We start from the raw sequence: 15142 nt of genomic DNA on the forward strand, positions 1-15142 counted from the left end.
ATCTTCCTCCCTACTTTTATCATTAAAAGCAGAATCATCTTTACAGAAATTTTATCATGATTTGTCACAAAACACACAATACAATAAGAGCCTGAATTCCTCTAATGAACCCTATTCGATAATCAGAATGAGCCATTCAATCTCACCCTTGACATGGCATCTGCCCTCATGATCAGTTAGAAAGTTTTCCAAGAAGACAAACATATAGCTGGATGATTTCATTCCTGCAATTGTCAATACCTAGAGGACTATTTGTCATGTGCAGTCAAGACACACTCTAATCATCCTAGTTCCTCGGATATAATATTATTGTCATCAAATCTGGAATTAATATTATGGACATGGTCAACGGGCCTAAGAGAATTTCTAGTACAATCCGCCACGAAGCACATAGTTCTTGTGAGTTTACATTGTTTCTGGACAATGACTACCTTACCAACAATTGTCTGTACCTTCACAATCACTAAACTTCTTTGCATATAAATGTCAGAGGAGTTCAAAGAAAATGCAGTGCAAGATATATAGACAAAGAATTCAAGGAAAGAAGCAGCTTCTTAATTTACTCTTAATGGCAGAAAGATGGGTTCCTTCATTAAGCTTTTTCCTAGTTATGGTTGTCCTTCACTCAGCAGATGCTTCAATTCCAGCTATGTTCATACTAGGGGACTCAACAGCTGATGTTGGAACCAACAGTTTATTGCCTTTTAGTTTTATAAGAGCTGATTTTCCTTTCAATGGCATTGACTTTCCCTCCTCACAACCAACTGGGAGGTTCAGCAATGGCTTCAACACTGTAGATTTTCTCGGTTAGTTTTGCCTGCACTCTAAGTGGGCTAGGTTGGTTTTCTCACCAAAATGCTGCCAAAGTAATATTGACATCAAAGAATTATGTTATCTTCCATTCAATATATACATGCACACAAACAAACTATGGTTCTAGATACAGAATTTTCCCACACAGACATAAATATACGAGCACTGGTAGTATTATTGCAGTAACCCCTGTTTTGTGATGCTTTCTTTCAGCCAATCTAACAGGTTTCCAAATAAGTCCACCACCCTTTCTTTCTCTAGTTGACAGTCAGTCTTCTATGAACAAGCAGTTTCTTAAAGGTGTAAGCTTTGCATCAGGAGGATCTGGACTTCTTGATACAACAGGACAATCTCTGGTAAGGCTTCTACCTTCTGAACACCTCCCATCACTTGCCTTTCAATGTCTTCCTAATGCGAGAGCTAGGAAGTCACTTGTTCATTATCCATGCCAGAATTGAGAACGATAACAAGTACTTTTCTCATGTTTTTCATGAATAAACAACCCTGACAATCTCTTCTAATGTATGTTTCATATGGAATAACCAATGGAAGGGAGTCATCCCCTTGGGAAAGCAAATTCAGCAGTTTGCCACAGTCCAGAGCAATCTTACTGCAGCAATAGGTTCAGATGAAACAGAGAAGCTGCTCTCCAAATCTTTGTTTCTCATCAGCACTGGAGGCAATGATATTCTTGGCCATTTCCCCTTAAATGGTGGTTTAACCAAGGAAGAGTTCATAAAAAACCTTAGTGATGCATATGATAACCACTTAAAGGCAAGATTCTTCCTCCTCTCTATTTTGATGATCACAGGTTCATAACATAGTGTTCCCTAAATAAGCACATCTTTGGAACTCAGCTTAGGCTCCTATGAATCTTGATGAGCTTTATGCTAATTTCTGTCATCTTCCCTAGGGGAGTATATGAGTAGTTAGTCTTTTCTTTTTCATAGTAATGACAAAAGCTCCCTTACCATGGAGCAAAGCCACAAGTCTAGAATTAGGGGGTGTTGAAAATTGAACTTGCAGCTTCAACCAAATGTTTATAAAGTTAGTATATGAACCATGAATCAGGGCTTACATAGAAATTTAGTAACAAAATCGAATTGGAACTATTCTTCATTGAATGTCATTCCAAATACTGCCCTAGAAATCTCATACTTGAATTGAAACTTTTGCTGATATGGCAGAATTTATTCGAGCTTGGGGCAAGGAAGTTTGCCATTGTAGGCGTTCCACCAATTGGGTGTTGTCCGTTGTCAAGACTTGCAGATATCAACGATCATTGTCATAAAGAAATGAATGAGTATGCCAGAGATTTCCAGACAATACTCAGTGCCCTCTTGCAAAAGCTCAGCTCAGAATATGGAGGCATGAAGTACTCACTTGGAAATGCATATGAAATGACAATGAATGTTATAGACGATCCTCCTGCATTCAGTAAGTGACTCACTCAAAAAACTATCTAACGTAATAATCATACATTTCAGAAAAAGGATACCTTGATTAGGTGGAGAGTACCTGAAGTGGCTCCTCAGCATTCTAGTTTTCGGGGTTTCATCTTTTTGAGAAAAATCTTCCCTCATCCCTTGCTCTTGAGGCGATTGCTGGATTGAATCCTACTAACCTGTTAAAACAAGTACAGTAAGTATGAGATAAAGGGCATAATCTAACTTCAACTATCATCCAAATTCTCAGATTTAAAGGATGTCAAAAGCGCATGTTGTGGAGGTGGGAGGTTAAATGCATTGCTTCCTTGCTTAAAGCCTCTGGCTACTGTCTGCTCAAACCGGGATGACTACTTATTCTGGGATTTGGTCCACCCAACACAGCATGTTTCTAAGCTAGCAGCTCAGACCCTCTACAGTGGTCCACCAAGACTTGTATCTCCAATCAACTTCTCTCAGTTGGTTGAGGATAATTAGCCAACAAATAGTCCTTGTTGTAAATCCTTTCCAATTCCATCTACTCTATTCCAATAACAAAGCATACATATGGATGTAAAAGCATTTATACCAGATAGTTTTTATCCCATGACTTGAAGCTACCAAGTAAGGAACTGATATCACACTGTTTATTTATAGGCAAGATGAGTACATAATTAGAATCAAAATTGCAGACAGGGCTTCAATCATTGCATCAAAATAATTAGCAAAAGACGTTTTATTGGACTTAAATTTAGCATATATACATTTCAAATTGCAGAGAATACAATACATGGGGGGAAAGCAAATGGATCTGATATAAAGCATTTTTTTACATGGGGTTATAAGATGACAGGGCCCCCAACCTGTTAGTATATGTGAAGTATGATAGGTTGAATAAGAATATGTTCATTCAGTAAATATATTAGAACATATCATGACTGAGAAGCTGACAAAGAATGACTAGGTATCGTCTGCAACCAGAGTATCATTTGTGAATAAGTCATCATGTCTCCACTGGCCTGTTTCACCTTTGAAACTAATTCCCTTGAGGAGCTCCTCTCTGTCCCTCTGCATCTTTAGCCAGTACTCTGGCTCCTCAAACAATTGCAGTATCTGCCCAAAACAGAACAATATAATGAGCTTCATTCATGCAAATAGTCAGCACTATTTGGCAGTTGTTGGAGTGAAAAATCTTGCGTAATGCTATTGGTTGAAGAACAGAGATTAGATAGGAAAAGAAAAGAAAACAAAGAAAACAAGTACCATCTTCATTGTTGGCCTTCTAGAAGACGAATGCATGAGGCAGAGGCGTGCTGCAACCACCATCGTTTTCATCTCTTCCTTATTGTAGTCGTCCTTCAGGTTGGGATCTATCAGACGATCACATAGGCCACAGCTGAGTAAAGACCTTGCCTGAAAATCAAATGGGCATGCATACTCAAAACTTTGAAATGAGTTTCTCTTCAGGATATAACTTCAAAGCCAAGGGTTTCCCACATTACCCAGAGTACTAAGCTTTCGTGATTAGACGCCTGATTTGTTTGAATAGCCTCTTTCCCAGAGATGAGTTCCAGAAGCACAACCCCATAGGAGTAGACATCTACCTTCTCATCTACCTTGCCATACATCATGTATTCTGGGGCCAAGTACCCAAAGGTCCCAACAACTCGAAGCGGCTTTACTTTTGCTGAAACTTGCTGTGCTCTATTATATACCATTGCTGATCCAAAATCTGAAAGCTGAGTATTGAGAAAGAACTTTGAGTATTGGAAACTCGGGTAAAAACAGAAGCAGGATCATCTTAGGAAACACATTTCAGAGCATTCACACATTAGGACAATAGTATCTAAGAATATAAAACTGGTCCAAAACAATCCACCCTGAAAGCATAATGGTGGCAAAATCAGGGAAAAAACAGGAAGGAATTAGAATAGAACTTGAAAATGTATTAGATATGGGAATGTTGCTTGAGAAAAAGTACTGCCTATGTGAGATTGACACAAGCATCACTGGAAACTGAGAAGGAAATCAAAATAGGACTTACTTGTGGGTGACAATTTTCGGAGAGTAGGACATTAGATGACTTCACATCTCTGTGAATAATGGGGGGGTCACAAGAATGATGGAGGTACTCCAGTGCCTTTGCCACACCAATAGCAACCCCCATCCTTTCTTTCCACCTGAGTTGCCTCAGTTTCTGTTTCAAGCTTCCCTTTAGTAGATCATAAACAACTGCATGCATCTCTCTGTTAGAGCAGTACCCAATAATCTGAACTATGTTCTCATGGTTTACATCACTTAATATCTCTACTTCTTGGAGGAGATCCTCTGCATACCACCGAGTGGGCTTGAGGACTTTCACAGCTGCAAGTCGACCATCCCCAAGGTTGGCTCGGTACACTTTACTGTGCCCACCTTCTCCTATCACCATTTCAGGGCTGAAATCTCTGGTTGCAAGCTTCAGCTCTGATGATGTGAACCTCTTGCCTAGTCCCTTTGCTTCTAGAAGTGCCAACCTTTGGAACAGTTTCTCCTCCATGAAGTCGGGAAGCTGCATTGTCATCTTGGAAATTTTCTGTCCATTGTTATCTGCTTCCCTGGTTGTTGTTGATGTTGAGGGAGATGGCATGGTCAATGACTTCCGAAAATGATGGGGGGTTCCTGTTCTATTAAGGTACATGTGTGTTGTAGAAGAAGATACAGTAGATTGAAAGACTTCAGTTTTAGAGCCTTGTTGAGAAGTTCCTGGCCTCTGGATTAGTATTCTTCCTCCATTGTCCGTAACCAGAAGAGTACAAGTGGGAGGCAATTTTTTCAGGCAATTAGCAACAATTGAGTCATCCGGCCTGCATAACAAACATCCATGAGAGAGATATACAGATAGAAAGATAAATAGATAGAGAGAGAGAGAGCTCTGAAGCTTGCTTGTCTGTTCAGTACCTTGAACTGCTGCATCCAAGGGCAAGTATGGTAGCAAAGCTAACTCGAACCTGATGGGTTAACTCAGAAATGTAAGACTCTCCTACACAAACCTTAACATGGAAATCCACCTGCATAGATAATCAATAGACAAAGCAGACATAAAGAATAATTCCAAGCCTTCTAGCCTTCTCCTATTTGATTAACAATGTGGAAAAAGGCCTAACCTGCTTGGACTTGCAGAGGTCCTCATGGATGTGGAAGGTGTTCAAGTCAAAAGTATCATCTGGCTCGGGTTCTTGTACATGAACAGCAAGCACCTCATCGCCAGTCACGACTACTGAACTGAGTAGCTTGAGAAGCACCCCTCTACTGCCATTACTCGATTTCAGGCCAAATACAATTGTCCTCTTCTTTGATGTCCTGCTCCTCCGGAGCCCAAAGATTCGACGTTCGGTCCTCGTCCTTCCAAGCATCCTAAACAATCTGGCAGCTGCTGTTGTTGTTCAGGCACCACCATCTGCATTCTGATATCAACCAAACTCCTTGCAATGGCCTTAGTCAAATGGGGTTCATATTTTAATTTTAGTGGTCCCTTCTCTTAATGCAACTGCTATTGATCGGTTTGGGCATTTACTAACGGTTGGTATATATTGATAGCAACAAGTAAGTCTCTCCGAGGCCAACCGACAGTAGTCACAGTACAACTGTAAAGAACAATGCCTGAACTTATAATTTAAAGACAACATCAGACCTTCCCTCTGTTGTAATTCAAACCCCCATTTCCAGGAAAAGGTAAGACAAAGTTTGACAACTTTTGTGCCCGGATCCCTGATTGCTTACAATAACTCTTATATCTGCACTTATAGTCGCACTTTTTGCTTCGACTTCGACTTAGATTTCTCTTCCAAGTAAGGGTGCGTTTGGCAGTGATTGCACAAGGTGTTTCTAATATTTTTAATACTTAAAAATGATGAAAATTTTAAAGTGTTATAAAAGTTAGAAACAATTTCTAAAGTAACTGTCAAACACACTTTAAGAGTATTTAAAATATTTATAAAAAAAAATTGTGTTTTTAGAAGAATCATTTATCAAATATTTATCTAGAAAAAATCGTATGTGATTTTTTTAACACTATAAATAATTTTTCAAAATTTTAAAAATGTTTTCTAAATTTACCAAACACCTCATTTTATAAAAAAAACATAATAAATAAATAAATAAAATAAAATAAAACACTATTTAGAGTAAAAGCATTTCCTAAAATTACTATCAAATGGACTCTAATGCAACCAACATTTGTTTGTAATCCCGCACTAGCTGCTACTCTTTTGTAAAAATTGGACATCTTGTTAGAATGGAAATGGATGTACAAGGTTTATATTGAAAGGGTAGGGATGTGAGCAAGAATAAGAAAAACCGACAAACACAAGTTTCAAAATAAGAAAACATAAGATATTTCGGCATTTTATATTATAATGCATAATTCTTTCATTCTCCGATATAGACATGATTGTTTGAACTATATAAAACCCTGTAGTTGAAATTATTTTATACAAATAATTTACTTTTTACCTATGTTATTATATCGATAAATAGCATTAAAATTTCCACAATTATAACACGTGACATCAGAACTTCCGTTGGCGGAACAGGACACCTTTGGAGCGATTGTCGTGATGCACTACAATGGGACAACATTGAAGTGAAGAAGCAGCCTCGATTCTCTCCAGAAAGGTTAAGGAGTTTGGATTTTCTTCACATGCTCTTAGTCACGACAGCTACAAATCACCAACCTTCATTGAATGGTGAGGCCCAGTAGAAAGCTTGGATATAGAAGTTAGTGATTGGGGAGTTCAATTCCCCAGTAACTCCAAATCTTCCTACATGAACAAATTGATAGCCGAAAATATTTTAAAAGCACTAGTGGTGTAAGCAGTAGGTCTGCTTATTGAATAAGCTAATTAAGGCACACCACCTTCTTTGGTGGGGATGGTGCTAGCTCAGCCGCTTTCAACCCCGGCTTATCTACAATTAGGATTGCACAGCTTCAGGCCGTAAAATCAAATCGGGCCAAATCAATTCAGGGTTTTGCTAAGTATAAACCACTTGGCAGACAACACTTTCAATATCGTCGAAAAGGATTGAAAGCTAAATGAAATTTATGTCGGAGCTAACCTTGAACAATGGGTCTCTCTACCATGTTCAATCACCTCTTGGACGAAGATCATTTTTCAAGAGGACCAAGCAAATGGTCGATAGAGAGACATGGAGCTAGGCCTGTCGTTGAAAAGATTTACCGTGTTAGAAGCACGAGCATCCTTCTGCTGAGTAAATATACCTCAAGGGGAGACAGCCAGTTCGCTTAAGCCACACTCAGGGAGAGAAAGCAGAAGAGGGACGATACATGCTTATGCTAAAAAGGTTGTTTCTGTCTATACATAATTTTTTTGTTTATTGCCTTGAAAAAAAGGATCCACAACCATAACAAGTGTAACTGCAGATACATCCGTACAATGAAAAATTGAAAGCAGCACTGCTTCAAACAGGTTTTATCATTCAAGGGTACAAAAGCTTCTCAACTCATCTCATATGGTAGGCCTAGAAACCTCAAGTGGATGACATTAAAAATACACTTGAATTCATTAAAAATGCAGTACGCTGTGATGAAAAACCCCGAGAGAAACTTGCCTCCCACCATTCTAGGTTGGAGATGTGACTGCCATCACTCAGCAACCTGCACATAAGAATTATGTAGAGTTTAGAGTTGGAGAAAGGATAGAAAGGATACTAACAAACAAGTGAGAACAACAGTGCTAGGATCCATCCATCAAGATCAGCACAATGCTAAGAAGCAACCAAAGAGAACTATCACACCGAATCCCAAAATAACTTTTTTTCTTTTTTGAAAAATGAGTCCCCTCAGTTACTTAGGAGAAAATACCTTTGTTTATTAAGAGAACCTATCCACAGGCTTAACTGGAATTCAGCTTAACAAAAGATGATAAAATACTTGATACCTCGCAATGAATGATACAATTTAAAATGATCAAGGTGAAAAGCTACAACTACCACTTCAACAGAGGACCTAACCCCATTTATTTCAGATGAGCTACTATGGTCCCGCTCACGTGGGAAATGCATGTTAGTTCTCTTAAATAGGACAGTTGTTAAACAAGTAATTCCTGTAAAGCAGAACTTATATGATACAATTTAAAATGATCAAAGTGAAAGGTTACAACTACCACTTCAACAGAGGACCTAACCCCATTTATTTCAGATGAACTACTATGCTCCAGATCACGTGAGGAAAAACATAGTAGTTCTCTTAAATAGGAGGAGAGTTGTGAAACAAGCAATTCTGGTAAAGCAGAACTCAAATGCAGAGATAATTTCAGTACAAATTTAAGCCAAATATTCGTAATTTGAACATCATGTACAGATTCATAGGATGGGAAAAGAGGCCACAAATATTGTATTAGTCATGATATATCTCTTAAGTACTATAAATAGGTCCAACTGTTTAAACTGAAGAAATACTAACCCATCAAATCATTTTCTTCAATTAACCATAGAGGAGGAAAAGGTTAGAATCAATATTCCAGATAGCAAATATGAAGATATTAACCAAAAGTTAGCACTCAGAGTTATATGGATATCTCCCCAAATCACATCAGGTTATAAAGGTCAGGGTGCAACCCATCAAAGAAATTGAGATCAGAGATCTGAATTCAAAGTTATTTTCCAATGACATCCATTTATAATGTTCTTATCCACCCAATAAAATTTGCATATTATGTTCTTATGCCTGCCTACCACCACAACCACCTCCAACATCCAATCCAACCACCACCATCAACCCTCTACCACCCCAACCCCACCACCACCATAAGAAATGGCCCATAGGTGATCACCTTCTAAAAAAGAAAACTCATTTAGTATTCAACCCAAAACAACTCATTTGCATGGTTTGTGAATTTAGAAAAAATGTCAGCTATGCAATGGCTATGCCATGACCCCATCACATGGTCCAGGTAAACCACCAGGCATCTATGTGAAGATCATGAAGTGCAGCAGCATTGTAGCCAAGTATTTCAAGGTGCTAGAATCAACATATTTTGCCCCACTAAGCATGTTGCTGATGTTATCTCCCTTACCTATTAGTAGTTCCATCCTTTTCTAACAACTTAAACAATGTTTCATTGAAATCATATTACTACAATGCATGAATAAATAACTATATAAAGGTTTCAAAAAAACTAATAAGAAAGTGTAATTATTATATTTATGCATCATCTGGATATTGACTAAAATCAGTTTACCTACAGAAGGACCAATTACCGAGACATAGATAATATGGCATGGCAAAATATTTTGTAAGAAACTAAAACAAGGAAGGAAAGATAAAAGGAATAAAAAACTCTAACCAATCAGTGTGAATACTGAGGAAATATGACCTTGAACACTTGGTTTGATCTTGGCAAATAGTAGGGAAGGGGAAAAAATAGGAAAATAACTCAAAATTCTCTTTTGTACATTGTAGTACCAAGGAAAATGAAATATAATGATAATTTAAAAAAAATACACATTTTTAACTTCTTCACCCATTTTCTTTCCCTTATCTTTTCCTCAAATTTTCCATGATCCAATTGGAACCTAAGACTACAAAACCATCAACCAAAATAATCTCAGGGACAACAGTCAAGAGGATTTTCAAAAACTTGCCTGATTAAGAGGGTTGTCTGGAGATTTCTTCCATAGCTTCCATATCATGTCCTTGTACTGAGTGTGAGTAAGACCTGGTTTCTCTTCCTTCAACTTGGGAAGTTCAGCTTCCTCAAAAGCCTACAACCATTACCCAAAAAGAATTAGTATATAAAAAACAAACAAAGGAGAAAACCTCAGGACCACAAAGGAATACTAAACTCTAACTTGCCATTACTGAAGAAGCTCCCAAAATCCAATTCACAAGTCGATCAACCAAAATGTATCAATGAACATACCATGAAAAAACAGCATGCAATCATAGGACAAACACAATGCACCAAGATGTTTCTCATCCAACTTGTCAATAAGAAGTAACTAGACTACGGATCATAGATGAACAATGAGGGGGCTTTAAAGGCTGAATCATTAAATTCTGCATTTATGGACACTCTGCCTATCAACTCCAACCCCTTATGGGTAGACATTCATACATTTCACATAGCAAAGAAAAGCCTCTAACTTTACTTTTCATATTTGTCTATGGTTTTTGGCTCTAGTCATCACCAGTGTTCTTCTGTTCTGATTTTGCATACTCTTGAATTATAACATCAAGCACCATGTAAGGGTCAGTTCCCAATGACCTTACCACTTAAAATACACTGCATTCTAAACCAATAATCAATCCACCCATCTGGATGTGAGTTCTGATATTCCCCATGATACGAGAATGAGGAATAAAAGGTTTGCAACTTTTGCAACCAAAACATACTCCAATTAACTGTGCATTTTAACCAATAATTATATTTCTCAAGCTGATTCCACAAAAATTAACACAGAAAAACATACCACTTTTAATTAGCCAGTAATTGATCAGCAAATACACCCAGTGGCCCTTCTTCTTTTTCTTTTTTCTTTTTTAAATCAAAAAGAGCATTTTATAAACTAAACTCCCCACAATTTCAAAGACTTCTTTTCAATGCCGTTCTTCTCTTCTTCACAAGGCCAACTAGACCAAAATTTAATCAACGCTATTTTACTAGTACAAATTGAAATCATTCCACCATTCTGTCTGCTAGAAATTACCCGAACCAGAAAAAACTGTTTACGAAATCATGTCTTAGATTTTCGATTGTTTGTTTCCTCTCATAGCAAGATCCATCAGATACAATAAGTGAAAACAAATTTCACAATCATAAACAACCAAAATAATAACCAATATCGAATTCAATCAAACTCACCTTAAACGACGCCTTGAGCCGCCTCTCCGGATGCTTATCCACCGGCAAATTGTCTGAAACCGACATCTGCGCAATTGCATCCTCAACTGTCCGAGCCTCAATCATCGAATCATCGCGATTCGTATTCGCAACAAGCACCATCCTCTCATACTCCTCCTCCGCTGCGGTCCGGCTCTGCCGACGCTTGGCCTCCTCAGAGCGCTGATGAATCTGGGCCTGCTCCTCCTCTTGTCGGCGCCGGAGCTCCGCCTCAGTGACTTTAGGGACAGGGATAGAGACGCGGTTGGCCTTCTTGTCCGGCTTCTTCATCGCCTTTTCGAGATTCTTCTCCTCCATCTCTGCAAGACGGCGAGCCTCGGCCTTCCGTGCAGCTGCCTCGGCGCGCTTCTCCGCTTCGTCCTCGCGCTTCTTAGCGGCACGGGACTTGGCGCCCTCGGCTTCCTGCCAGTACTGATCTTCCTTCTGGCGAGCCTCGCGCTCCTTGCGCTCGGATTCTGTGGCGCTCTTCCGAGCCCTAGCCTCCTCGGCCTTGCTGTTGACGCCCATCTTCTTCGGCATCGTTGCTCTTTGTCACGTAATCTGAGCCTCTGAGATTTGGAGAATCTCACGATCTTGATCGATTATTAGGGTTTACGAGATATGATTCATACGCAAGAGCTAGACCTGTGTTTTGTGAAGGACAATGGCAATGACGCCCGCGATTTTCCGGTTCACCGGTCGAGCCGGATTCCTTTTTCCTCTTTTTTTTTTTTTTAATTTTATTTATATTTTCTTTTTCTTTTTTTTGGTTTTGTAAGTACCATGAAAAGATAAAAGCTATTCCTCCGCCAAAATGTAAATTCTCAAAATTAAAATAACATTATTTTTATAAAATTAATAATATATGTACATCATATCATATTACATTTCAAAACATTATTTTGAAATTATGTCCTACCAAAAAAGTTTAAGATAAATGAACAAGAACATCTAGTGTAGACTATGTGGTAACAAATTTAGTTTGAGCAGTAATGAAGCTTGAATTAAGTACAATGAGGAGTTAAGGATACAAATACATTCTCGATGCTCTCTTTACACTAATATTATCGATGTAACATTGTCTAGATAGTTTATTGTCACGAACTTAGTTTTTCTCTTAGCTTGTACGACACTTAGACAAGTTAAAACACTTTATCTTATTAAGTCAGTCTTACTCTTTTATACTTAACTCATTAGGCTAAGATGCACATGATTTAGAAGCTTTAAAAGGCGTAGTAAGTAACACTTAAAACATGGAAACTTTTATTGTTCTCAACGAATGTTTTACAAGTACTTAGAAACTTACTTGCTTGGTTAGTTAGGTTCTTGGGTGGTGTCTTGGCCACCAAATGAGAATCTAGGAACTCTCTAAAACCTGGGAGGGTTCTTTACAAATCAAGAATGTTCTAAATTATCCTAATACTACCTATGTACATGTATATGCATAATGACTTTGGAACACTCTAGAATACTCTCGTCCTTTCTCATATCTTCCATCCCTTAAGCAAAGATGCATAGGTGTTTCTAGGACTTCTCTAGAATGTTTTACCCTCCTCCACTAGTCGATATCTCAAAGAGGTTCCAAAAGCTTCCTACTTCCTATATAAGCTCAAGAGGAGGGTCATTTGGAATAGGTCATGACATTATGCATCCTTAGCCCATTTCTAAATTCAACCCCCATTATAAAGGAAGACAAATTGAGGAATGAAATGGGGTTTACAAACACACAGGGGATTGCTTAAACATGGGTAGGCCCAATGCCCGATGCGTGTGCTCAACAAGAAGCATGATTTTACACTAAGCTTGGCATATGTAGAACATATTGGCATTAGGGCAAACCCAAGCAAGAAGCTACTAACATAAAAAAGATCTAACACATGATGGTCTGAAATGTGGGTCAATCTTACTAACAAGCACCAGGTGGCAAGCAAATGTACAAGAATAAGTTGAATCCTATGATGGTGATAAGGCAAAGAATGGGCTAACAAGTTTGAGGCTAGGAGGAATTAATGAAGAGAACCATTGCATTATGCTAATAGGTGACATTATTGAGAGTATTGAATAAATCCAACAACAAGTGATAAAAACTAATGTAATCTGACACAAACCACCATCAAGATGTGGAGGAGTGGTTGGCTGAGTTATAGTATGTGGCAGTTAGGTTGAATGCCCATACATAGTATACCTAGCAAGCCATTCTCTCCATTCCATATGGTGCACTTCTTATAAATGACTTGCCCCAACCTACACTAGTAGGCCTAATCTAGGCATTAAAAATAAGTAAAGGTGGGTTTAGAGCGGTTCACTTACAACTTATTTGAGCTATTGGCCAATAAAAAAGTTAGTATTTTTGTTTTAACTAATTAAGATGGAAACCCGTAAAAGAAAATTTTTCATCGTTATAAAAAAGTGAAATAAATTCAAAAACTAAGAGAATTGGGCATTCTATAATTATAGTAGATTAATAAATGATTTCTACTAGTAGTGATTGCCTTTAATAATAAAATAATTGCATAAATTTTTATATCTATAATGAATTGCCTTTGTATGGTCCAAGAAATAGGTAGAAAACAAAGAGAAAGTGAAAAATAATGTCATTCTTTTGTCCCTCGCTGATGACCCCCTCATGCAAGAGTGACATCATCCTGACCATGAGTATCTTCGTACTCCGCTTGAATTAACAATTTTTCTAAGGTAAAAATAACCTTAATGAAATAACCAAAATATCGTTTTTAAAGATATTCAAAATTATACTTTCAAACATGCTTAAAGGCATCTAAACTATATATCAAAACATGCTTAAAATATAAACTATACTTTCTAACATACTTTTCATGTCAGGGTCTTGACATCAAGAAAACGATCGGTTTTTTTCATTATCTTCTATTTTTTTCAATATTTCTCACTTTTAAAATACCTCTAAATTATTTTTAATTATATTTATAACAAAATTTTATCAAAATTTTTACAAATCATAAGCCTTAAAATATATTTATATAGTACAAATATAATATTGATATGTGGATTAAAAATATATACAAAAGGAACTATTTTAAAAAAAAAATAAATAAATATTGCCAAATTGACAAGAAATCTTCTACATTGTAGATTGGAAACAAGGAGGAAGGCTCAAGGAAAATCTTAAAACAAATTTGGACCACTTAGCTTGTAAGGTACTTGGCAATTTATTGGCTACTTCCAAAAGACAACCCACCATGAAAAGTATGAACAAATTTACTAAAATTCATACTTGAAACTACCTTGATCTTAGCTATCATGACATTGATGTTTTGCCTACCTAAATTGTTTGCATTCACCTTCATTTTGTTACCAAAAAATAGTAAAATACTTTTATTTATTTATAAAACAATAACAAATAATAAATATAATTATAATTTTTAATAAAGGAAGAAAAAGATAATTGAAGAACAATATTGGTAAATCCTACTCCACCCATTTCTTGTCACTAGGATATACCATTTATTCCAATATCATGTCCTCATGTGACCATTTATTACTCACAACATTCCTATTTGTTTTTTCTCAACCATAACATTCTATCTCACCACCATTTTTCTATCACACATTTGATACAAAAATTCCATATTATCAACTTTGTTAAAAAAAAAAAACCACAATATCAATGATGTCGGTGCAAGGCCAATGATTTTAGAAAACAATTTTTTTTTGTTTTTAAAAACAAAAAATAATTTTTTAAACTTAAAAAATATATTTAAGAAAAAATTATATTTTTAGAATTTATTATGAAGACATATTTTTTAGAATAAATTTGAAATATTTTCAGTTATTTTTTATAAAGTGTTAGAATAATTGAAAATATAAAAATTGCTTTAAAATTTTTTACTTTACACATGAATGTATAGTAATTTCATAAAAAATATACAACAATTGAGGTATGCTTTTTAATTACTATTCTCTAGAACTGTTTTCGACACCGGTTTTCAAAAATATTACCGAACAACCATGGCATTTTTCTAAGACTTTCGCAAATCACGAAACTTT

At 36.8% G+C, this 15142-nt stretch overlaps 3 protein-coding genes across 3 annotated transcripts; 1 reads left to right on the top strand and 2 right to left on the bottom strand.

Annotated features, from left to right (window-relative positions):
• Positions 1-568: 568 nt before the first annotated feature.
• On the top strand, positions 569-2258 carry LOC100248752 (GDSL esterase/lipase At2g42990). Its single transcript, XM_019218829.1, has 4 exons — positions 569-806; positions 1027-1169; positions 1366-1587; positions 2001-2258. Exons 1-4 carry the CDS (start codon positions 569-571, stop codon positions 2256-2258), a joined length of 861 nt encoding a protein of 286 aa, XP_019074374.1.
• A 686-nt stretch (positions 2259-2944) lies between these two features.
• On the bottom strand, positions 2945-5993 carry LOC100243617 (probable serine/threonine-protein kinase PBL7). Its single transcript, XM_002279438.4, has 6 exons — positions 5384-5993; positions 5178-5287; positions 4282-5083; positions 3740-3976; positions 3501-3650; positions 2945-3350 (listed from the first exon to the last, which is right to left on the bottom strand). The coding sequence occupies exons 1-6, from the start codon at positions 5630-5632 to the stop codon at positions 3198-3200; spliced, it is 1701 nt and encodes a 566-aa protein (XP_002279474.1). The 5' UTR covers positions 5633-5993; the 3' UTR covers positions 2945-3197.
• Positions 5994-7584: 1591 nt separating this feature from the next.
• LOC100265934 (uncharacterized) lies at positions 7585-11911 on the bottom strand. Its single transcript, XM_002279458.5, has 3 exons — positions 11102-11911; positions 9882-10001; positions 7585-7893 (listed from the first exon to the last, which is right to left on the bottom strand). Exons 1-3 carry the CDS (start codon positions 11657-11659, stop codon positions 7882-7884), a joined length of 690 nt encoding a protein of 229 aa, XP_002279494.2. The 5' UTR covers positions 11660-11911; the 3' UTR covers positions 7585-7881.
• Positions 11912-15142: the final 3231 nt, after the last annotated feature.

Source organism: Vitis vinifera, chromosome 3 (genome assembly GCF_030704535.1).
Source record: "Vitis vinifera cultivar Pinot Noir 40024 chromosome 3, ASM3070453v1".
Lineage (NCBI taxonomy): Eukaryota > Viridiplantae > Streptophyta > Magnoliopsida > Vitales > Vitaceae > Vitis > Vitis vinifera.